Raw genomic sequence first — 26232 nt, 5'->3', positions numbered from 1 at the left:
TCTGAGGGATCGATATATTTTACTGATGTGTAGGCGATTTTCATCAATATCACATATTGATTGCAAATATTGATGAAATTTTTTCCTAGTGTAGACAGATTTAGGCTGATTCTCATGGCAGTAAAGGATAGGTAAAGGAAATTTGTGCAAAGGACTTCTAAACGACGATCCTAAGCCATGAGGCCCTGAGTATATGACGGGATAAATTTTTACTGTCAAATTTTACAGGCTAAATATTCTAGAGGAGCCTAAGTCTATTTTGGGCCCTAAGGATTGCCCGTCTGTACGTGATCATTCTTGCCTAATTCAATACATGATGAAGAGGAAATTATTCCTCGTCAAAATATAAATAAAAATAAAGAAAAAATGGAGTTCTGAAAAGTGACCTTATAGTAATGATACGCACTGTAGGAAAAGCGCTCTACCTTCGGATAACTGAAGCTTCGGACAAGTAATTTTTTCTATGTTCGTAATAGGTAAAGCCATGGCTCTTTTCAGGAAATTTAGGCATTGAGCCAAAGCTATTACAATTTATTATTTTAATGGTCAAATTAATTAAATTACCCCCAAAAGAAATCGTTTTAGCTAAGATTCTTTACAATCTCAGCTTTTGTGGTCCCAGGTGAAATCCGACCTCGTCAGATCGGGCCCAAATTTTTGATTTAGACGTTTTGATACTCATAGATCATGAATATCATATGAGGAGCTCAGAGCAAAAAAACGCTATTTTAATAGGGAAATGCATACGACTTAGAGTTTTTTTTGCTCCGAGCGCCTCATATGCGCTAAAAATCGATTTCGATTATTGCGAAAACTAGACGATGCTTTTTCTTTAAATTTTAGTATGTTGCAGCTGAGGTCTAGACCTTTCCGATCTCAGCTAAAAGAGTTCAGCACCATAGGAAAAAAGGGTAAGGAGCAGGGTATGAACTAATAACATTCGTACATCCTGAGAAGTGAAGTACTGTTGCCTTCTAAGGGTGTAACGGGAAAAGTTAACTCTTTTATTTATATGGGATATATGGTCGTCTCAAGCTAAAGAATCATTGAAAATAATACTAAAATTTTTGGCTTTATGGACGTAAGGTATAACCTCATGATTGAGGTAAAGACGAAGTGAATAAGGACGGTATCTCCCACTTATAATTAGAAAAGCCTGAGATTTACCCGGATTGAGAAGAAGATCATTCATAGCCCACTGAAAAACCAAACTAAGTATCTCATTCGCTTGAATAAAGCACGCATCAGGTGCAAGAGAATCACCGAAGCAGTAGATCTGCAGATCATTTGCATAAAAATGAAAATTAATATTGTTATTATTCAAATTTGAAGCTAAATCGTTTATAGAAAAAAGAGAGGACCTAGTACTGATCCTTGGCCAATACCCCTAGACAATGACAAAGTTGTGGACATTTCACAGTTAAATTTAACATATTGAGCATAAAATGTGTAAAATGTAGTGATATTCCTGTAATTGATCTAAGATAAAATGTATTAATAATATCAATCGAATCTGTGTTATTTATAAAACCTTATGCCATGTAATGTTAAACTCTCAGAAAACGTGAAGTCATTGGACCTTTTATGAGTCTTATCTTGTTTTTGTATTAACAATTCTTTAAAGTTAAAGCATTATAATTGATAATATTATTGACAGATAAATATATGATATCTGCAACTTAACAAAAAAAGAGCCCTTGCTTATGACGATAGTTGATGCAACCGTCAAAGGTCGAGCGCGGGAGTGCAGTTGCGCCATCTGGCAAAAAAGGCGGGAAGGTGAGAAAAGGGCAATTGCACGCCATCACAACAGATGCGGAAGAGGTCAGTACTAGTGCAACAGTCCAAGTGTTTGCATCGCGATCTTGCAAATTTTGAGCATTTTCGCCAAGAAACATTCCGTAAATTGTCACAATTCCCAGTGAAATTCAAGCTTAGGTGGTTTTAGTATCTTTCTAAATTGAATGCACGTGGAATAATTTTGAGAAAATTAACGGAATTTGCAGAGCGAATTGTTCTTTTTCTGACACAGTGTATCTCTATTATCAATTTTTGAGCTATTTATCAAATTCAATTTTGCAATCTTAGTATTTCAAAGTCTGATTTTAATTCTGTGGCTATTGCTTCAGCCCCAGAGAAGGTGTTTTGTGTAAATCTGCCAAAAGGAGGTTGAGGAAAATCCCCAGACAGTGAACTCGTAGAAAGGAAGACAAGGTACGTTGCCTACATTTGGGGTTTGGAAGTGAGGTTATGTCAGATGCCATGGGAGACTCCGCCACTTTTTTTTCTTTCTCATTAAATCCCTCTCTCATTCTCTCTTATACATGGTCATGGACACCAAACAATGAAGAAGTTGTCTGTCTTGAGGAATTTATGCTCTTTTTAGCAACATTCCTTCGCAACAGTTAATTTTGTTTGTGCCCTCGAAGAAGCATATTTTTGTCTCTTTAAAGCTCAATAACGGTGATGAATTCCGAGAGAGTGAAAGAGAGAGGGAGAGACAGTGACCTAAGAAAAAAAAACCAATCCAAAAAATAGGCGGTTTTAGTTCAATTTGAACAAGTCAAAACTAGAATAATCCCAATAATTTTGTCGCCAAAATCAATTAAATATTGCCCAGAGACGCATCCCAAGGGGTCACCGGACTGAGGAATAACTTGCGCAGAAAGTGCATTTGTGGAAAATGTTCTGGAACATTACCGCAAAAAAAAATTCCATTGAAAAGCGTCCCGTAGGCGGAAATACCATGAAAATGTTCCAAATACCACAATTAAAAATGTAATTTATTTAACTACTTTGACTCTCTAATTTTTGCACTCAAGCCCCTTCCATTTAAATTATAAACAATTGAATTTATTCCAACTGTTCTAAATGAATGATAAATAAGACAAAGAGTTCACTGGTCAGGTAGACTGATACTCTGGATAAAATTGCAAAGATCCAGCTGAAAAAAAGAGTAGCAAAGCGTTCCAGCTTCTGCAGAATGCTCGAACCCGTGACTTAGATGCTATATCTCAAAAGTACCTTCGTATCATTTGTCGTATACCGATTTGAACCGATTCATAAATCACTCAAAAGATTCCCCAAAACTAGTTATTGGTTCATGAAACGGTTCATAACCGATTGGAATCGGTTCAGGTTTTCAGGAATCCAAGACCTTTCCAACGACCCCAAACTTGATACCATTCGATTAAGAAATGCGCTCTCTAGAGCCATTTTAACTGTTGACCTTGAAAAAAACCGTTATTGAAAATAAATGCACGACCAAGGGGGTAATAACTGAGCTAAAAAATTGATCTGTATTCACATATTCACTTTTTTGTATGGAGAAACATAAAAATACTCACTACTCACATATTCACCTAGAAGTGAATATATATTCACCAAAAAGTGAATATATATTCAGATTATTTCACCACACAGGGTGTTGTACATCTACTAGATTTGCAGTTCCTATTTTTCTTTAACTATTTCGTCTGTTTTACAACTCTAGGTACCACAAAAAAAATTAAATAATTATTTAAATATTTAATGAAGTGTTTTGCTGTTTGAGAATTAATATCGGTGAAACATACAGAGAGAAGATTGTTTTCTTTCCCCCTTAAACAATATCGCGGAATATGCCATTCTTGTACAATCTCAATAACATTGAACACGAAATATTCTAAATTAAACAATATTTAAAGGATGGATATTCATAATAAGCTATAATAATTACAAAGTAGGATTAAGGATATTCAAGTCTAAGATAATTTATGAAAACATCTTGCTAAATCATACATTTTTTAAAATTCTTCTGGTTAGCGACTTTTAAAATTTTCACATAAGTAAATGTAATAATTAAAATTGTCTAATTCTCTTACACTAGAACCCCGCTATAGGAAATCGCTCTATAGTCCACAATTTATCGACCGTTGATTTCAAAACACTGATTTTAAGTTAGGTTATGTTTTTTAGTACGCGACGACATGGAATGTTGTCACAATTATGTTAATATTTTTGGCAAACTTTATTGAGTAGTTGTGATAATTGTGATTCATAATGAAGAGAGCGAGGACAAGTACCAAATTCGCAAAGAAAGTGGAAGCCGTCGAGCAATTTCAATACTAAAAGTCATTGATAATTTTAAAAAAATTACATGGACTATAGTGCGACCCAAGTGTCAAATCTGGAACCAAATATGGCCAATAGCGAGGCTCTACTGTATCTCGTTAAGAAATTAAATTGGAATGCGAGGTTATGTTCAACCTAACCTCAAAAAATTAAGGAAAATGTGTCGGATTTAAAGTTTTTCGAATATTCTCGTTTAAATGAATTTTTAATGCCAATTTAATCTGTGAGTCAAATAAAGTATTCTTTGATTTTGTAATTTTAATTCCTTGACGATCACTGTTTTTTTTTAAGTTTTAAATTTTATACAAATTTATGAAATTCTGATTTTTTTTTGTAATTTCGAGGTCAGAGCATTTTAAATACTTTTGAAAATTATTTTATTTTTATTTTTTTCCATTTACAAATGAAAGGAATTCGCTTTTCAATCATCACATAACCTAAAAAAGCAATTTATTTTCAAAAATACCAAAATGAGAAACTTCTCTCCTTTATAATTGTTGTTGAATACATTCATAAAACACAAAAAAATTAAAAACTGGAAATCGCGCGAATGACTGAAGTTTGCATCACGAATTGCATCAAATACTAACCTCAAATTGTATGTCCTTTACGAAGTTAATCTTTGTTTTCTGAAGCTAATTTCGCTTCTCTGCTGTGAAATATATGATTACTCTTGGATTAAGAGAAAATGCGGCTTTACGTTTGTGAATTTGCCCTGATTTCAAGTTTTGAGGTTAGAATTTTAGATTTTAATATTTAAAATGTAGACAAAATTTTTACATTTATAGAAATTGCTAGATTATTAGAAAATCTGAATTTCAATTTTTTTATTTCCTTCGAATCATAATGCTCTTTGACTTTTGAGGTTAGATCCAACATAACCTCATCTTTCGAAATAACCTCTTAGTCAAATAAAAGAATGAGACCCTATATTACTCATTGCAAATGAATACAGTTCGGAGGTCATGATAATTTGAAAATAAATAAATCGGTTAGTGTCAGGTATTGGAAGGAGAATGTAAATTCTGTAACGAGGGAAATTCTGTAACGATATGACAATGTCATATGACAAATTTTCGTGGTAAATTCGAAAATAGGACAGCATTACAGCCCAGTGAGAATTGAATGGCTGTTGCAAGGAGCTCTATAAGGCTCTTAGTAACTGATATGAATTTGATTTTCGAATAATTTTTATGAATTTACCACATAAAATTTTTTTAATTTGTCATATGACATTGTCATATCGTTACAGAATTCCCCTCCTGGGTAGTTCAGAAAAGATTAAAAGTCGATATCTCATACCGTTCGTCCTCGTGCGGAAACAAAAAGAAAAACAGAAAACCGCCAAACAGCGCAATGTCATTTGACCAGAAAATCTATAATTCCAAAAATTTCTAAAGATCCTATCACAAAAAGATGGTAATCAACAGATACTTTACTTAAAATCGATGGATTACATGTTTATCTCTCCCTGTGGAGTTCGAGCAACGAAAAAAAGCTAAAACACGCAATTAGTGCTAATTTTTTTTCATAGTCGAAATTTATTAAATATATTTCCCTCCTCAAGAAGCCACCACTTGCGTCAATATTCTTCCCCCTCGCATGAATCTCTCTCTGCAAATAATTCAAATAACTTTTCATTAAGAAAAAAAAATCTCGTGAGTAGTGCACGTGATAATCGACGATGTTTAACTTTGTTAGATGAGAGAAACATTTGGCCAGAAAAGATAATTAAACACGCACGAATTGGAAAAATTTTCTCCCACAAAATTGGGTGCAAAATGAAGTGCTTTGGAGAGTAATAAGTTCTTCTATGGTCATTTTTTTTTCTTAGCCAAATATCGCTTCCAATTGAAGATAGAAAAGAAATCAAATTGGCAAAGTTGGCAAAACCCAAAAACTTTCCAAATGGAATATTTGGGAGGTTGTGGGAGGTCGTTGAAATGAATTCAAATTGAATAGGATTCTTTCGGGATTTTTCTTTTAACAACAGCCCTGTGTGACATTAAAATGTCAAAATATAAGTGACATTGACAGAAGGAAATGACACATGTTTGATTCGGTAGCTTAAACCGAACTTTACCGGATTAGAAATCCGTTAGTAGTTTATTGAACCGTATATTATCCATATTATTCCAGAATTAAGCCTTATGGGATAATTAAGTACGAAATCTTATCATAAGACTGAATTTTGAACAAAAGTGAGTATTGTCATGCAAATAAATTTAGTGAGAATAGTCATAAATAATTTAAAATAAATTTTTTTGCAACATCACGTAATGTAAAGTAATTTAATTGGTATCTACACGAGATTCGGTTAAAACGGTAGTTGCTTTAATAAAGTCGCTTATTTCAATTTCGCTTTTATTTTTAACAAGAAGCCTCATATGACAATTCTCATAAATGTGCAGAATCACTCCCCCGATTAATATTCAAAACATAAAGTTTTGAAGCTTGAGATTACGAAAGTATCGTACCACTAGATTTTCCAATGTTCCTTGATGAATTTGACTTCTAATTAGTCAAAATTCTAGTATTAGCACAGGGGACGGTAGAGTCGAAAAATCTAATTATTAGAAAAAAATTAAATTACTCTACTTCTAATCGATCAAAACGATTTATTGAAAACGTTAATCGATAGATTTCATTATTACATTAAAAAAACATCGAAAAAAATTGAGCAATACGAAACTTCAGCCATCCGAAGTTTTAAAACGTTCCATATGTTATCGTGTCAGTTTAGATTTCATTATAGATTAATTGGTTATTCCTAAAAATTATGTCTTCACCTCTCTGATCGAGGTTACAAGAAAATTCTACTATGCACTTATTTTTTCGCAAATAGAACAAACGTCATGTTTGAATGGTTTCACTAGATACTGATCAAGGCTACTCTATCACTCTTAATTTGACTGTAATGATGTGGGGGTCCTTGAAAATCACAAGGTGCTATCTCATACCGTTTGATCTATAAAATTCGTAACGTTGGGAGACGTAAGAAAAAGGTAGAATGCGTATCTTCCATTAAAAAGAACCTATTCAGATACAAAAATTGAGATTGATACCACTTTAGTATCCTTAATTTGACTTTGATGAGGGTTTTTTTTTTGAAAATTTTAAGTTGGTATGTTGTACCGTTTAATCAAAAAAATTTGTAACGTTCAAGGACAATAGGTAAGCAATAGAAAGCCTTTTTCCATTGAACATTAAAAACCGATTCAGACATAAAATCGTGGTTAAGGCTACTCCTTAATTTTACTTTAATGAGCACAGGTCCTTTGAAAATCCTAAGTCGCTATCTCATATCTGATATGTCTCAATATCATATTTAACAGTTAATTCAAATTAATATTTAGAGTTGTTAAGTTGGCACTATTGTTAAATTGTTTTTTTGATAGTTTTAGTCGTTGATAGGTTTAGAGTGTTGAAATAAAAGTACGTCTGAAGGCAGTGCGCGTGTCTTAATAACTCGGCTACCAAAAGTATTATAATTCTACGGAATCATCAACCATCAAACGTATTAATATCGTATAATTTATAAAACTAGCAATATTCGATGTCGTAAGCAAACCGTAGAATATCTTTTTTCACCGAATGAGATACAAAAATCGCAGTTGAAGCTCCTTTAGCATGCTTAATTTGACTTTAACGAGGGAGTCCATTGAAAATCACATGGCGTTATCTCATACCGTTTGATCTACAAAACCGGTAATGTTCGGTCACTTAAGAAAACGGTAGAATATCTTTTACCAATGAAAAGTATCGATTCAGATACAAAAATCACAGACTTTAACGAGGGGGTCCCTTGAAAATCACATTATGGTATATTATACCGTTTGATCTACACAATTAACAGCATTTGAAGAAACAGGAAAATCGTGCTATGCCTTTTTCCAGTGAAAAGAACCGATTCGATACAAGAATCGAGATTGAGGCTACGTTAGCATCTTTAATTTAATTTTAATGAGGGGGGTCCTTTGAAAATCAAAAGTCGCTATCTCGTTGCATTTGATCTATCAAAATGTTTACGTTCTGGGACGTAGAGAAGCGATAGCATGCCTTTTTCCATTGGAAAAGTTCGATTCATTTACAAAAATTTCAGTTGAAGCTATTTTAGCATCCTTAATTTGACTTAAATGGGGGGCGTTCTTGAAAATCCCAAGTCGCTATCTTGTACCGTTTGATCTGTAAAATTAGTAACATTTGGAGACGTAAACTAACGGTAGAATGACCTTTTCCCCGTGAAAGAGACCGATTCAGATCGACTTTTCGATCAAACAAGTTTAACTTCCTTTATGGGACTGATGCAGGGGGTGAATAAGTATAGTTAGTTAGTGAACCGCTAATGGCAGATCGACAGATTGCGTCGATCGGGAACCAAAGTGATCCGTGATTGGCAGACCTGTTTACAGCCTGGACTGATGTATGTATGTTATGGCTCTGTGTAACTTGCAGAGTTAAGAAAAATAACAATAATGCATGTCAACAAATCTCGGTTACGCGAAGACCTAGTTCCTCTCCGAGATGTTGTAACACGTAATTATTATTTTTAAAAATAGGGCAATATCTTTCCGTATTTTGCAGCCAATCTCTGAAAGAGAAACACTTCCTGTAATTCTTATCAGATGAAGAAACGATCTTTGAGTGTTTCATCATATTTTTGGCAGACACTCTGACCACTTTATGCTAATTTCCTCTCAAACATGACAGGCTTTTTTTTGGTTTTCGCAATTTATCAGCTTGATAAGACGTACTTTCATTGAGATTTATAATTATCAATTCTTAGTAGAGGACAATTCATCAAAAAATTTAGATAGTGAAGACATAAAAATAGAAGTATAGCTTTCACCGTCTTGATCCCCTAAAAAAGCCACCAAAAATGAACAAAAAGCACCAATGAATTAATTATTTTTTGTAGCTCAGAGCTTAGTATGAGACGGAGAATGATAAAAAAAAAAGCATAGAAGCTTCCAATCACTGACTTATCAGTGGAAGACTCTTGTTTTTTCTTGGACTTTTTCTTTGGTTGGTAACACAGATAATTTCTTCTAACACGGGCATGCTCCCCTGAAAGGGGCAAGAAAAAAGTGTTTATGTCTTACTTCTGTGTCAATAAATCTTTTTTTTTCCTAAGAAATTAGCATGAAGCTGTGCTTTTTGATTGATACGAATCACACATGGAAACATCTCAAAGAGGTGGGATATTTTTGCCACCCGAAAAAGAATAATATTTGATCTCCAACTGTGATTTTTGTGAAACTCATTTAGACGCAAATTAATTCTACCATTCGTCAATTGTCGACCTATTTGCTCCAGAAATTATCACATTTTTTTGCTCTCTCTCTCTCTCTTAGTTCAGTTTTTGAGAGAGTGACTTTGACGAATTTCGAAGATTCTGGTGAAGAAAATATTTTTTCAACACCTCCAAGATTGATTCTGGAATTGAGGCCGTGGATGGGGTGGGTTGTTTATAGTCCAAAAACAGCGACAAAATTAGCATGGCAACTTACTTAAAATTCACCAGAAAAGACATTTATGATCTCCTTCTCGCATCTCACATACTCCAAAATACGTTCAGTGAACCTTTTCGAGCCGCGCTTAGACTTGAAAGATATGTTTGTGTTTAGTGGAGAGTATTTTTCTGGATCATGTGAATGACTTTTAGTGGTAAAATATTGCGATTGTGAGAGAGGGAAGAATACAGGATTAGTTGGAAAAATTGTGCAAAGCGAAACCCAAAGTAGAAAAAAACAGTTTCAAATTTTATCCAAGACACCAACCTTTTGTTATAGCACCTTCTGACATAGGGAAACTGGGGCAGTATTAAACATGGAATGGTTGTGAACACTGCGATTCTGGACTTTAGAAGACGAGGCGTATATAAATTCATAAATATTATAGGGATCTTTATCCAACAAAGGAATTGTCGATATAAGCTGAATTAGTATAGACACAAAAATCATTGTCTATAACTACCCCATGTTTACTACAGTTGAAAATATCCTATTTCATACTAATGTTGATACGCGATGATGCTAAAAGCTTTTATTAAAAAATAATTTGCATTGCGGAGAGTAGTTCCTCTTTTTATACTTTAGCCAAGACACATACCTCTTTATAGCAAAGCAAGTAATGACATATCGAGCTCCTCTTTGTTTTCTCAAAGAATAAATATTTCAAAAATTTACCAAAAATATTTCAAATATTTCAAAAAGTTGTTTATAAAAAATTATATTAAAATTTCAAAATTAAAACCTTTATCTAGGGACTTTGACTTCAAAAATTTAGTCCATGCATCTTCAAAATTTGCGCATGAGACATATTCACATCGAACAGACTAGGCTTTTTACCTTTTTCATTGCTTTTCGAAGAAGCAATGGAAATATCAGAAATATCACTATGACGCCTTCATTGTCCTTTGCATCGGGAACTTAGTGATCGCAGCGCCTCTAGTGTAAGAAAAATATCGAAAATTTCGAAATAAACAAAAAGTGACATTTCACTTTGTCAAAAAATGGCCGATTATTGTGATGTGGGTGATGTGCAAAAAAAAATGGAAAGCGAAGAAAAAGAGGTAAATATTTGTATAAACAGTGAATAGAACTTATAAAATAGGGGTCTTTAATATTCTAGGAAGGAATTCTCATGGCTGTTATCAAGGAAATGCGAGAGAACAGCCTCCTCTACGATATCTCCAATAAAAAATATCAGCTGCGCCACAGAGGAGCCCTAGAAGCCTCTGCAGAAAAGCTCAAAATAAGCGGTAAGGAATTACTCAGTGTTGATAGGGGGTCATTGCTGTGTATTATCGAAGTGATAAACACAATTCATGGTAGATTTGTCGAAGATTTAAAAAAAAAAGTTATAATCCTTGATTAGCTTAAGGTAGGTGTGATTCTTAACGTGACCCAACTCCAAATTCGTGTAAATTTGATTTCAAATTCTAGTTCTGGGAGGTAATGATGGAATTTTCAGTCAAATTTGTCAATAAATACAAATTTTGTAGTTAAACAACACAAGCAAACACTATTGGATGACATAAGATTTTGTGGAATTTCCTTCAAAATGGTTTCTATGATTTCTTTTAATTTTTTAAAGGTTTTGAAGAGCGATCAGGTAAATTTTTCATCCATACCCGTAAATTGGCCTTTTTGAATTTTTCGAATTAATCATCAGTAAAGTACCCATAATTGAATTACATTGCTCAAAAATTGTTTTTTTTTCTAATTTACGATTAATTTACGAGTTGATTAATCTCTTTAGTTCGAGTAGTTTATCTCTTTAGTAGATGAGTGTAATACTGAATCAAACACCCAGCGAACACATTATTAGCTGAAAAAAGTAGCGTTTTCAGCATGTTTTTGCTGAGCCGATCAGCAAAAATACACATGTTTTCAGCTGTATTGAAATCGGTTAGAATTTGGTGCTCTCTGGGCTTGGAATTTTAATTTTCTGTTTATAAATTCTCCACGTTTCACTCTCCAAAATATATTTTTGTGAAAAATCCCGTGTTTAAGCCCTTCTAAATATTATCTGGAATAAGTGTGCAAAATCATAAAAAATGGATTTGTAAGTTAAAAAAATCACCTCAATCAATACTAAACACAGAAATAGGGAAAAGAAAATCAAAGTTGACGCTCTACATTTACTAAGATTTGTGACTGGATATTTCAAAGCGTAGCCTCTTTTCAGATTTAGATATACTGGGGAAATATTATAAAGAAGAACGTATGTTTCCATAAATTTCAATATAAAAATAATCATTTTCAGTCAAATTACTGGACCAAAAAATACATTACATTAAGAGAAAATTTAATGAATCCCATAAGGAGGTAAGAAAGCAGAAGATTTTGAAAGGTCGAAGTGGTGATGGCATTGACGATTTATCTGAAAGTGACGAAGCATCTTCAATCGAGGATTGCAAAAAACCCTGGAAGTGGTACAAAGCATGCGACTTTTTGAAAAGCACGATGAATGTGAACAAAAAAATGAAGGATTCTGCAATTAAGAGGAAGATTACCAATAATAAAGACTCAAAGACGATAAAATTTGACTTAAAATCTTTTGCTTATACCGAGTATAAAGTGCCCACAAAGAAATCAAAATGTGAGTCAAGCGAAGAACCCTCTACATCTGAAAAAGAGAAATGCTTGTCTTTAGTGCCATCATCAGAATCCTTTCATTTAACACCTAAAGTCGATGATCAGAATTCAAATGAACTTCCTGATCCAATTTCGCAAGTTCCAGAAACAGCATCCCCGGAATTTGTTTCCATTGATGCAAATTCAGATCTTTATCCAATACGTCTAAGATCAACAAGTTTTCCGATGACTGAAGAAAGAACCAAAAAAGATGTAGCAATTCAGGTTGGATATCGTGGGAATCAATTGGAAATGCTGCACAATCAATCGACGATTCAAATTTCACACGACAATTCAAACTCCGAAGGACCATCTAATTTTGAAACTGAAGGATCAGTTTCTACTGATGACTTGAGGATTTTTATAAATTCTTTAATTGATGACTTTGTGCGAGGTTATACTCCCAATACATTGTTAAAATTAATCCGAGACTTGAGTGTTTTTATGCACAAATTCAATAAAGAAAACAAAGTGTCTGGTTAATAAATAAAGTTTGCTTTATTAATTTAAGATAATATTTGCTCATTCTTATGGATATTTGAAAATTTATTATATTTATAGAAATACTTAAACTTCAACTTCTGTTTTTTAAATCCACTGGATTCTAAAAAATCTCAAGTATTGACATGTTTTAAGTATTGGTGAGATGGATGTTGAACCCTGGGCACATATTGAACAGTTTTCTGCAGAAATGAGTAAGAGGCATGGTGAGAAAAGCTGAGCTTAGTCGTCCAAGTGAAATAGCAGTTTTCAATGCAGTGTATTTTCCTATTTTCACCTAGTCATAAGATTTGGTTAATGTTATAAAGAAAAATATGGCGACTGATGTATGGTTCCTTCTAGCGGTTAAGGGAATGACTCGTGATGAGCAAGTAAGAAACATCGGCGCTCGTTGCTCAATTATTCATTAGATAGATTTTGTAAGTATCTCTTAGACTTTGAACCTCTCGTGAAGTACGGCCTCTTACTGACGGCATATCATTAAAACTTGAATCTGGAGGCATAAAATCTGATACTTGAGGAGTATTTTTGTCTCTGGTTTTATTGATGAAATTATGCAAGGTAACGGCGGCTTGAACAATCAACTCAACATTTTTTGTATTTGCTGCGATTTCAGAGCGAAAAATGCGAAACCGGGTGGCCAGGATACCAAAGCATCTTTCTATTGTGCTTCTTGCTGCGGAAATTCTCTGATTGAAATTCGTTTTATCTTGCGAAAGGTTTCTTCCACTATATGGGCGCATCATATACTTGGTCAATGGAAATCCCTCATCGCCAATTAAAAAGTATCCGTAGGATATATCGGAATTAGGAAGAAGAGTCTCGCATGGCCAATCTATGTCATCTGTTTGAAGAGCTGTTCCCAGAGCTGAGTATGTCCAAACGGACTGGTCGGATTGTGATCCAAAACCCCCAATACAGACATATGTGAAATTTAAATCCGCATCGCAGACAGCAAGCAGTGAGATCGAATAAAATTTCTTGTAGTTAAAGTATTTTGCACCTGACTTCGGAGGCTTCTGGATTCTGATGTGCTTACCATCAACAGCACCGACACAATGTGGAAGATTGTTCTGATGATACCAGCTCTCTGAAGATATCATTAAGTCGTGCGGCCAAGTAATGTAAATTTCACTGAGTGCGTCCCATATTGCCTTGCAAGTTTCCGTCACAATTTCCCTTACAGTAGATTTTCCAAGCAAATAAGCAAGTGACAAGCCCATCACTGATTCTCCAGCAACCAGATGTCTTAAAGTAATAAGTAATCTAAAATCTGAAGGTATGGTATCCCCTCTTCTTGTATGATCCTTTTCTATAAGTGGTTTAACAGAATCCAGAAGAAAGTCAAACTGCCTTTGTGACATTTTAGTGTATTCGTGGAAGATGGGTTCTATAAAAATAAGGTTTATATTTTATTTAATGCTAGCTATACCGCGAAACTTTATATAACAACACAACGCGAAACAAACAATATTGAATAAAATAATAAAAATTTATATCTGATGTATAGGCAGTATAAGGCAGAAAAACAGTCAGTTTTCTTCATTTTCAAGTAAATTTTAGCAATTATCAAATCTGTAGGCTGCTGCAAAAAGATGCAAAGTTTGAGCACTTCTACTAGTTTTTGAGAAATTTGTATTTAAGTTTTTGAGAACTTTTTGTGAATTTTTCTTTTATAAGTGTGAAGCAAAATTATGCAAAAATTTGTGGGAATTCTAGAGAATTTCCAAACTGCATGGGCTCTCAAGAATTCTTGAGAGTATTCCTGAAGATTCCAAGAATTTTCTACCTAGCATGCGTCTTAATACTCGAGAAATTTCAATAAAAAAATTACAGAAACTTGAAGATTTTTTGAACATATCCGAAAATTTCCAAGAATATTTCGCAATCTGCGGTTTTAACCCAGTTTGGAAACCATTTTTCAAAAAATTTTTCGGATTGTAAAATTGTCTAGGAATAAGTTGTTTAAAAAAACAAGTTTAGGGGTATTTTTTAATAATAATATACTTTATTCACATTATATACTTTATTTGCAACATCTATCCTGTAAATGTGAGTGTGATCGGAGAAATTTCAAAAAGTCGATGTATCACAATAGCTGTGGTCAAGAAAGAATCACCCCTAAACATAATTACTGAAAATGCTCTCACCGAATCTTCTGAGGTCAGGAACGACGGTTTCGTAAAAACTATGAACGCCTCTTGCAGTGTATATTGGATGCGTTCTCCACCGCCTTCTCCCTGATCTACGAGGCTCTTCATCATTCTCTATAGAAATCGCATAGTTCTTCATTTTTTCAATGATCACCAAGATGATTTCTTTTTCTGCCAGGAAAATTTGCCAATCTTCTTCTTCATCCGGTGGTCCATTTGTGTTTCTTTGTAAGAAATAGGCACACAAGATACGCCTAGCACCTTCGTCGAAGATTCGAGCAGTTTCTTGAGAATCCTGCTCCTCTCCAGGAGTGTCATATCTTTCTCTTATCCTCTGTTGTAACTCTCTGCACTTTAGTGAAACACTTTCATTCATCAATAAGTTTTTTTGTCGCATTTCCATACTCTTGAAATCTTCAAAAATTATGTACTTTACATCATTCACATGTATTTTGTATAGAAGTTGACTTTCGCTAATGTTTTCGCTCATTTTTAATTAAATTTCACAAATTTTCACTAAAATAAACACTCTTTGTTTTGAATTTTCCTGACATCATCTGACAAAAAGATGGCCGATACAAGTTCGAACATTTTTCGAACAGTGAATTTAAATAGAGAATGTTAACGGATTATGTGATATGGAACTGTCAAGAAAAGAGCAATTGACCGGGCAATTGCTTTTTGCTTCTTGTTCAAGGTATTTAAATTTGGCTAATTTTACTAAAATATCATTTTCTTTTTACAGAATATTGTCTCAGAGAACGGAAAAAGATCAAATTGATGCAAAAATTGGTTTGATGTCGCAATTTTTTGAATATTTTTCCCACGTGTAAAAAAGCAATGAAGGAGTAAAAAAGCCCAGTCTGTTCGATGTGATTAGGATATTAATTTTGTTTCAGATATTTAGAAAATAAGAAAAAAAGTGTAGCAAAGATTTTGTGAAATTAAATCAATTTGATAAAACTGTTTAATTAGCAAATAATGATGCAAGTGGTAAGCAGAGACACAAACCGAATTATCGTAAATTGTATTTTTTGTCTTTTGCTTCGTGGTTTTTCCTTATTCATCATTGATTTCTTTCTTTTTTTTTTTTAATAATCTAACATTGCAAAAGTGATTATCCTATTCACATTTTACTTAAAAAAAAAACTTTTGTATACCAAATAATAAATAATAACACTCATGTTTTCCCAAAAGACTAGCTTTTCAGGTGTGCGTCTTGGATAATATATAAATATACCACTCCACTCATTACGAAATGTGTTCTGTCAGAAATCATTTTCAGTAAGCATTTCTACCTTCAGAATTCTAAAATATTGGTCAAATTTAAAAAGACCGTGATCTGAATAAGAAACACTAAGCCCATGAATTAAAAACGGTAAGCTAAGACACATCAGACAAATAGAAAACGCATAATGCTTCATCTAGGTTTACGTTAAGTTAATAAGTTTCTCTTTTTAAATTAAAAGATAATTCTTCTAATTAAGAAGTAAAATAAAATGAAGCAGATTAGGAGAAGAATAATTCTTATGGTATGTGTCTTGACTTCCCATAACATTTTGCCTTACTATAAAAATCGTCTACTTCCTAAATTAAATGTTTTTTAGGGTGGAATCACCACTTTTCGCCACTTATATTGAAATCGCTATTTTTCGTGATTTATGAAATAAATGAGCCAAAAATTTCTTTGTATTTTCACTGCTGCTATGTACAGTGTCGAAAAATAGTAATTATTCGTTTTAAATTTACGATTTTGAGCATTTTTATAGCAATATTTTAAGCAAGTGCATCGAATTCAATATTTCTTACCCAATATACTAACTGTGTTATCACACTTGCAGATTAAAATTTTAATATGATTCACATTAATTGTCGCTGGTGAGAGTCTAAATGTGTAATTTGTGTGTTTGAATCATTTTATATTCAAAATTTGATCTATTTGTAGATAAAAGGGTAGACTTGGCCCGCAAAATTTGATATAAATTGATTTATAGCATTAATGCGAAAAATTAATGCGATTTTCTCTTTAATTTTTTAATGTGAAAAATATTTATGCTTTAGGTAAATTTAAACTTATTTTTGCAAGCTAAGTCCACTTCTTTATCATTAAATATAAAAAAAACCCAAATATTAAGTGACTCAAAGACACAAATAACATATTTAATGTGAATCACATTAAAATTTTAATGTGCAAGTGTGATAACGCCGTAAGTGTCATCAAATTTTCATCAAGCAAAATGTATCTTTTTGGATAAATAATTTGCCTATTGAATATTTAATTACACTTGTGGAATAGATAAAATTAGTATTTTGTTAATTAATACTTCATTTTATATTATATTATATTTATATAAAAATGAGGCATGGCGAAAAGTGGTTATATTTTGGAATGATTTTACCACCTGTCGCCATCTCTTTTCAATAGGCAACGCTAACTTCACTTCGTAGTTTCTCAGTTGTCAAATCTGCATTGTTTACTTTCTGCATTAATCCAATAGTTTGATTTCTCAAATAAAAGCGAAGAAAAATCTTTTAAATTGAGTAATGACAGGGTGATCATAAGGAAAGAGAAATACTGAATGTATTCTTTGCATAATACTGCCCAAAATAATAGAGTTTGAACCTTTCCAAGGGGGCGGCGAGAAGTGGTTACAGAACTGGCGAAAAGTGGTAAAAAGTGACGACGAAGTGGTTATTTTTGCATTGTTAAGCAAAAATAAAACTGTTTTGCATCAGTTTTTTAAGTAGTCCAGGGTTAAATTGGAGGACTATTGTTTTCACGAATTCAAACCGGTTGAGGACCGGTAAACTGTAAATGATGCGAAAGTACTTTTGAGGTATAGCATCTGAGTCACGAGTTCGAGCATTTCGCAAAGCCTGGGACGCTTTGCCACCCCTTTTGTACGTATAATGCTTGTATTATCTATCTCATACAACACACCATTTTTTCTTAATCCGAGACACCTTCGCGCAAAATCAAAATTATGGTTACGCAGGTGTATTTGGCCTTAGAACTGTTTGAAGAAAGGTAATTTTGCGAAATAAAATGGATTATTCGTCCAATTTGATTATCTCTGAAATAAATTAGACAATTCTAAATTTAGAGCATTGGCCTTTGAAGTGTTTGGAAATCATAAGTAGGTTGCATTGCAAAATATCTCAAGCTAAATCAGTCAAAATGATTTCTCTGCCGGCAATTTCTCTGAATACCCCTTTGAGGAAAGGATTTGTCTTGCTCTAATTGAACTAAAATTTATTGAGAATTGCCACGATGAAGCTAGTGAAAATCTAATTGATGATTTTCCTCACACTTCTTTGCAGCCCGAAAAGAGCGAATACAAGAGGTGGAGTGGACTGACAAGCGAATTCTTGTGCCAAGAGATACAGAAAATGAGATCTGACGGCCGGACTGTGTCCGAATGGGAGGACAGTGTTCTCTTTGATGCCGACGATCCTGACTTTTCGAATCTCACGGCCAATGGGAATGGCATTCTCAATTCAAATCCTCCCCTTGTGGCAACAAGTGCAACGGAACGTCTTCAAATGTTGAACACTTTGATGCGGAAAGGTAAGTTTTCTTTAGTTCAATTGTCTCGAGGGGGAAATGTTGGGAATGAGAAATAGTCGTGACACGTGGATTTTTATTGACACGAAGATTAATGTTGGGAATAGGGAGTCCATTGTGCTGGGGAATACAATATGTTCCTACTGTTGCATTTTATTGCATAAACGTGCAAACACAGACAAAATAGAAAGACAAAAAAAAACCAAGTAAAAATTGCAACTCTTGTGTCTTGACATAAAAAACTTGACACTCATCAAAAACACCCGAATCATCTTCAAGTTTGGGGCCACAAGAATAATTGTGATTTATTTATTGGGACAAAAGAGACACTGACGAACGCTCACGCAAATCAAAAAACATTGTGAATGAAGAGAGAAGAAAATGAACAAGGTGACACTCTGGGGGCACCAGAGAGTGATATAATTCAAGAAGTATTTTATTGCATTTTATGAAGAATTCCCTGAAAGAAACATTATATAGTCACAAACTCGACCACGGACACCTTTCACGTTCCATTCCCCCATCCAGATCACCTTCTGTGGTGGATTCCAATTCTTATGGAGCCCGACACACATGCCACTTCCAACTAAAGAGACAGACTCCTCAAGTAATTTCCCAAAGGTGATTTCTTGGCGTCTGTCTTCTTCAGGCAAGACCTACACATTGCAATGGGTGCCTCTCTAACAATTGCAGCAAATGAGAGGATTCACTCGATGAAGTAACCTTTCGAGGAACTCTCAACCAGCCTGACGACTAAATAATTTATCGGATTTTCTGTAGTGGATTGCACTCAAAATAGAACAAACACCCAAAAATAATCCTACAACCCATGGCATAGAATTGTGATTGAACCTAAGATAGATTGAAAGCTATTCAAGATTATAAATTGAGAGTAGAGTTAAAGTTGGGGGAAGTTTGATACCTTCGGATGACTGAAGCTGTGGACAACTTAGAAAGATGAAAAACTTGAGTTATCTGATGTGTGCGTCATCCAAAGGTACCGTACTTTCCCGTTTTGAGACACCTGGGGCAAAATGTAACAAAGCCGAAAATGCCTCAGTGAAAATGTCTCAAATTTCAGATAACTTAGAACATATGAAAAATTTGAGTTATCTGCAGTTCGCGTCGTCCGAAAGTAGCGGACTTTCCTGTATGAAATACCTCGGGCAAAATGTAACAAGCTGATAATGTCTCAATAGAAATGACTCAAGCTTCGGACAACTTAGAACATATGAAAAACTTAAGTTATCTGAAGTTTGCGGCGTACGAAGGTACCGCACTTTCCCCTTTGAGACACCTGGGGCAAAATGTAACAAAGCAGAAAATGCCTCAATTAAAATGACTCAAGCTTCAGAAAACTTAACGTGAAAAATTTGAGTTACCCGAAGTTTGTGTCGTCCGAAGGTACAGCAATTTCTTCTATGGGACACCTGGGGCAAAATGTAACAAAGCCGAAAATACCTCAATAAAAATGACTCAAGCTTTTGACAACTTAGAACATATGAAAAACTTGAGTTATCACAAGTTTGCGTCGTCCAAAAGTAGCGGACTTTCCTGTATGAAATACCTGGGGCAAAATGTAACAAAGCCGAAAATGAACTGAAAAAGAAAATGGCTCAAGTTTCAGACAATTTGAGAACATGAAAAACTTGAGTTACCTGAAGTTTGCTTCGTCCGAAAGTAGCGCACTTTCCCCTATGGGTCACCTGGGGCAAAATGTAACAAAGCCGAAAATGCCTCAGAGAAAATGTCTCAAATTTCAGATAACTTAGAACATATGAAAAACTTGAGTTATCTGAAGTTCGCGTCGTCCAAAAGTAGCAAACTTTCCTTGAAAGTAGGAAATTGGCTTCAACTTTGAAAGCCACTCGCCGGGAACTAGAGTCCAATTTTGCGTCAAATTCCGCTCATTCCATGGAATTTGGACGCTAAATTTCCGCAGTCTTCCATAGAATTTTTCCAAGGAGAGGCCAAGGAAAATTTGAACAAAATTTCATGAAAATCCAGTGTCACTTTCTAGTGGAAGTCCAGGGAAAGTTTATATGGAAAATTAAACGTGAAACATCCGCGGATTCCACTGGAATTTTCCATGGAATACTCCAAAAGTCTTCCTATGGATTTTCCATGGAAAATTCCTGCTTATTTCCGGGGGAAAATCTAAGGAATAATTCCACGGAAAATTCCACTACCTTTTCATACAGTTTTTAAAGAAAATTCCACACGTTTGTTTTTTTCGTTTGACAGCTAGAAAATATTTGTGGCGCTACAAAATAGATGAATTATTTTGTTCGCAAATTTTTTGCAAAATTAATGATTTCTGTGTTACCTATAATAATTATGCAAATTATGTGTATTTATTTCATGGAATGTATTTTTTTTTAAGAAAATAATTTTTTCGTACGATAGCTTTTTCTTATCTAAAGTGTAAATTTGTTACCGTTGATTCAATAAAACACATTAAAATCATCGTGAAATTTACTTTTTTTTTAAATAGGGAAATGAAAATATGAGATGCATGTGACAGCTTCATTTGTTCTCCATTTTCTTTGGTGGAAAAATCCATATTCAATCCATGTAAATTTCCTGGGAAATATTCAATGCAAAAAATCCGCTATAAATCCATGGGAATTTCCTTAGAAATATACTATGGAGGACTTCCGTGGAATTTACTAAGGAAAAATACTGGAAAATTCCGAGGAATTTTTCCTTGTGATTCCTTATTCCGCTTTCTTTTGCTATGGGGCAGTTTTGAATCCGAAAGAATAGGATAGACGAATTTTGGTTTCATGAAATGTTATCGATCAAGATGTGCCGGAGGTATTACCATTTCAAATTTTTAGTGTAATTATGTCAGTTGAGTATTAAATAAGACTTCTTAGGAATTTCGTTTCATGTTACGAAATTTTCTTCTGCACTAAATGATCTATTTTGCCAAATGATGGCTGTCGAAAGTGACAAGAACAACATTCCTAGACTGTTCCAAATTTCATCCCAAAAACCAAATTGAGCATAAATACCCAAAAAGATCACTTCTGAGAATTTTGCCGAAAGCAATCATTAACCTTATCTAGAAAAATAGGATCACTCATTCATCATCTCTGATCTCAGGCGCATTTTTGCAGAGGAATATCTGAATTTGGGAAATCATGAAGTGAACTGAAGATAGAGAGTGCGAAACTTGATTTCTATGGTGTCTTACCTGTCTTACAATGAAGTTTATCTCACCAAAAAGTTTGTGAGTGGTGATTGCAGTTCACCCACTCGGAACGGAAATGAAGGAGAAATAAAAAGCACTTTATTGAGGCTTTTCTCTCAACTTGATCATTTTTTATGAATGATGTATAAATTTTCCGTGGTTGGATGAAAGTAAAAAAAAAGAGGTTATTGCGGTGTTTCGGCGAGTAATGATTTTTTCGCCAAAAAAAAATTAAGCAAGAAAAGTAACAGGCTTTCCACTATCTCTTCCCAAGACGGCACAGATTATCTCGGTAGAGTCTGGCTAAAAGTCACCCAATACGGGGGGACTATTTATAGAATTCTCAATATTTCATCAAATGGCAACGAGTCACCTCATTTAAGACCTTTAACACCTCCTCTGTTTGAGATTTTTCGGAGGCTTGTGGCTCCGGCAGTCGCGATAATGAGAGTCGTTTTTGTTTTGGATACGATAGCGCTTGGGGACAAATAAACAAAACAAAATTCGTTATTGAGCTAAAGTATTTCATCATGGAGACTCTCTCCCATTCTCTCCCTGGAACACTCTTCCACCCAGCACAAATTCCTAATCACTCTGAGGATTATATTTCTCCTTAATCTAAGGGGATTATTTGGTATTTATTGCCATAAAATGGCAAATGGCGATAGGAACGAAAAAACGGCTGTATTGCTTCTTCGAATTAGAGTTTCACGATTCTTCAGATTTATCAGTTTATCGCGAAAAACAACCAACAATCCCTTCCATTTCATCCCATCATACCGCACTCACATTCTCCCCCCTCAATGTGCCTCAATTATAGGAATTTTGCAAATTAATTTAATTATCACCGATATGTTGTGAAGAATACACTGGGCAACAAAAACATTTAAAACGAAAGGAAAAGCAATTTTACAATTTTTTGATCATCTAATTGTAATGGCTGTGCAACGGTTTTTGAATTCAAAATTTTGTAAAATGACCGTTATTTTAAATTTGACAGAATCGAAGTGTCATTCTTCACGGCTAAAGTTGTTTGGCTTTAATGAAGGGTCTGGTAAACTATTTAAAATCTTCTCAAATTAATCCATTAAAATTAGAGCAGGAAAAATTTGAATTATTTCTTAATAAACAAATAAATTACAGAGAAATTACTGACATGTGCAACATTTTTCTCCGCATGAGGGCACTGTTTTCTCCCGCGAGAGGCGCTCACAACTGTTCTCAATTTTAGTTCTCAAGATTTTAATGGTAAAGCTCCCCTAATTTGAATAAATTTATTAAAATTATTCGAAATTGGATTTATTTAAAATCAAAATAAACTTTAATAGAATTTCTTCTACGTATAATTTCTATGTACGGACACGGACGAAATGTTCATCTAGGCTACTTCCAAAACATATCCGAAAATAAAGGAAATCGTAGGAGCCGTTTAAGAAATAAAAAAAAAAACATGGTTTGGAGGGGGGGGAGGGTTACCGAAGACCGGAAGTCAATATCTCTTACCGTTTCACCTCCAGTTCGATAACAAATTTTCGAACATAAAAAAAATTAAAGAAAATTAAATTAATTATGAATACTTAACCGATTCATTATCAATTCTACCGATCGACATGTATCTGGATTGAAAATGTCGATACGTTTCCAAAAATTCCAAATTTAAGCAAATCGGTTGAAAAATGAGCCATTCAAGATGAGGTAATTTCAATCGTCGAAAATTCTATATCGAATTTTTTTCGGTAACAAATATTAGGGGGAAGAGAGACACCTTTGAATTGAGGTAGCTCTGAAATTGTGTTTTTTTCTCCTATTTTCCAATGAAACTTAACCTTATTATCACATAGTTTAGCTTAATAAATCAATTTCGAAGCCTAATTCCATTTCCATGATAAAGATCAATTCCATTTAAAAATTTAGTTTAAATGGAATAGTTTTTGGGGGGTTGGAGGGCATCAAAGTTTATATCTCTCACACAGTACAAAAAATTCGGCATATTTGTTCCAAAACTTAGCTCATACACGGGCACCCAAATTTTTGGCACAATCTTCTTCCTTTTGCGAGACTCAGGAAGATACTCAACTTTAGTAACGAATTTGTTCTAAAAATTAGCTCGTCCATGGACACCGAAAATGTTTGAAACAATTTTATATTTTCTAGGAGAAACAAAAAGACACCCAATATTAGTAACGAATTTGTTCCGAAAGTCACCATCGAAGCGAGGCTGACACCAAATTTGTGGCATTTTTCGAGCTACAATATTTATAGTTTCTCTTTTTTCTATTTTCGAAATTCCTGAGAATCCCTTCCCCTCCTGCTGCTAGGACCGAAATTTTGTCACCGAAATCCATCTCGACTGAAGTATAGGCCTTAACTGTTAGGCGAAACGGACGAAATTTTTAAATTACACAAAATGTCTATATTCGGTTACAACTTTTAGGAACAAATTTATATAAATCGAAATCGACTCATTTGTGGATATTCCACCGTATCGAAACGGTTCGAAAAGAAAAGTTTAACACAATTGTCACTATATTTCGTAACAAAGCCGTGAAGAAAAATATTTTAACAAAAAATATCTTCACCATGTGCATATTTGTTCTAAAAAAATTGTTCCAATATTTCGGTCAGTATTCATAAGTTTTTGTGGTGACCGTTTAAGCTCCAGTAGGGGAATTCTGTAACAGTATGACAATGTCATATGATAAATTTATTTTTTTTACATGGTTAATTCGAAAGAACTAATCATAAATCCGTTTTATATTTGTTACTAAAAGCATCATAAAGGTCCTTGCAATGGGCATTAGATGCTTTCTGGGCTTTTATGTTGTCCTGCCCCCAAATTTTACCATAAAACTTTGCCCTATGACATTGTTATACTGCTACAGAATTCCCCTTCAGATCGGTGACCAATTCGAAAGAAAATGAATTGTGTATGCTCTTGATATTTTTACTACTACTTGAGACTCAGTTGGAAATGCATGGAACTAGTTGATAGGGACAAATGAGGTTAAATTGAATCAGGGGTGCGCTAGAATCGTTTGCAACCGAATAAACGTCAAGATAAGTTTGTCCAGTAGGGGAATTCTGTAATTTTCGTGGCATTATCACGCGTGAGTTCGAAACCTGACAATACCAATCGAGCTTTTTTTCATATCATGAGTTCAAAAATGCAATTCATTGATTTTTTGGATTTTTTAATGAAATCCCTTTGCTTGATGATTTTATGAAAATACAGTAAGTCTTGGTTGATTTGTTTAACAAAATTAATTGTCATTTGAATTGCCAGAAATCTCAAATATGTGACTTATGACAATATCACGTGAGCTGAAATGGCAATGTTACGGGTACAGAATCGTATTTTCGAAAAAGCTCTCCTAAGATTCGAACCCAATTTGTCATATGGCATTGCCAGAGCGTTACAGAATTCCCACCAGGTAGCGTCTTGGCCATTGACGTACAATTTTCATTTGACGTTTGTTCGGTTTTAAACGGTTCTTTGATTTACAAGAATTATTAAGTAAAACCCGATTCATCCGAAGTGAGCCCCGATCTTCTCTAAATTATTAGCCTTCCCGTATCGTTCTCGCACGATTGACAAATCGCGAATATGCGATGGAAGTGCTAATATCCGATATTCAATTCATAAAGTGTGAAAGGTATGTTAAACACGATGATCTTAGAGGGGGGTCGTCGCTATTGAGTTATGTAATCTCAAAACCAATGGATTGTACATGTTTTGTTCTCTACGGCAATTCTAATGATTAAATCATTCTTCTTATGTCACCCACTGTATCATGTCACTCTGGTGATATTTTTTCACATTTGTGTACTTTGTTGTAATATTTGCCTCCTCTTCGATCAACACATTTGAGTTTCTTCATTAAATTATCTCCGTGGACGAGCCTCTATTTTGTTTTCGAGCATTTATTTTGATGATTCTGCATTTGCTTGGGGCAAAACAACTGACGTGAGTGCTGATAGATATCTTCGTGTTTTCCATAATGCAAGCACATTTTGATTTTGGGATGGTGTGAATGAAGAGTGCAACTAAGAATGATGAATTAAACCACTTAAGATGCACTTTATCAATTACTTTGTCTATGAATTTATGAATGAAACGCAACATTGTTTGATGAATGAAGAAGAAAAAATTGTATAAAATCTTTCTATTAATTGCCACACTTTCCCATCCATACACCACACAACCTTTTCCATTGAACATCAATGCCATTTGATTGGAATTTATAAAAAATCAATTTCTTGAGTATTGTTTCAACTTCTCAATGATATTAAATATTATTATTCGTTTCTTAACGAGAAAATTGATTCCCAGTGAAAGCAATAGACGAAGAATAAAATAAAATTTCTTGACCTATCGTGACCTAGACGGGCAAATTTCCTCCTGATATGGCAACAATTTTTGCATTGACAAAAAATGGCTTGTGCCACATTTCTTTCCCGAGCCATCGAGAAAAATTATCGTCACCACACTGAGAGAAATCCGACAAAGTTAAATTAACATTCCGAAAATGTTTATTTTGCCCTGCAGTATTGATCTGAAATCGG

At 34.1% G+C, this 26232-nt stretch overlaps 1 protein-coding gene across 1 annotated transcript in view; it reads left to right on the top strand.

The window, feature by feature from the left end:
* Nucleotides 1-1809: 1809 nt before the first annotated feature.
* Nucleotides 1810-26232, top strand: part of LOC129806639 (protein pinocchio) — a 72548-nt gene continuing 48125 nt past the window's right edge. Inside the window, exons 1-2 of the mRNA XM_055855370.1 lie at nucleotides 1810-2214; nucleotides 18230-18476. Coding sequence (XP_055711345.1) covers nucleotides 18299-18476 — 178 coding nt within the window. The 5' untranslated portion in view covers nucleotides 1810-2214; nucleotides 18230-18298. The remainder of the gene's footprint in view (nucleotides 2215-18229; nucleotides 18477-26232) is intronic.

The sequence above is a fragment of the Phlebotomus papatasi genome, chromosome 3, assembly GCF_024763615.1.
Source record: "Phlebotomus papatasi isolate M1 chromosome 3, Ppap_2.1, whole genome shotgun sequence".
NCBI lineage: Eukaryota > Metazoa > Arthropoda > Insecta > Diptera > Psychodidae > Phlebotomus > Phlebotomus papatasi.
Note: the sequence above shows the minus strand (reverse complement) of the source record. Positions and strands in the feature narration are given on the sequence as shown.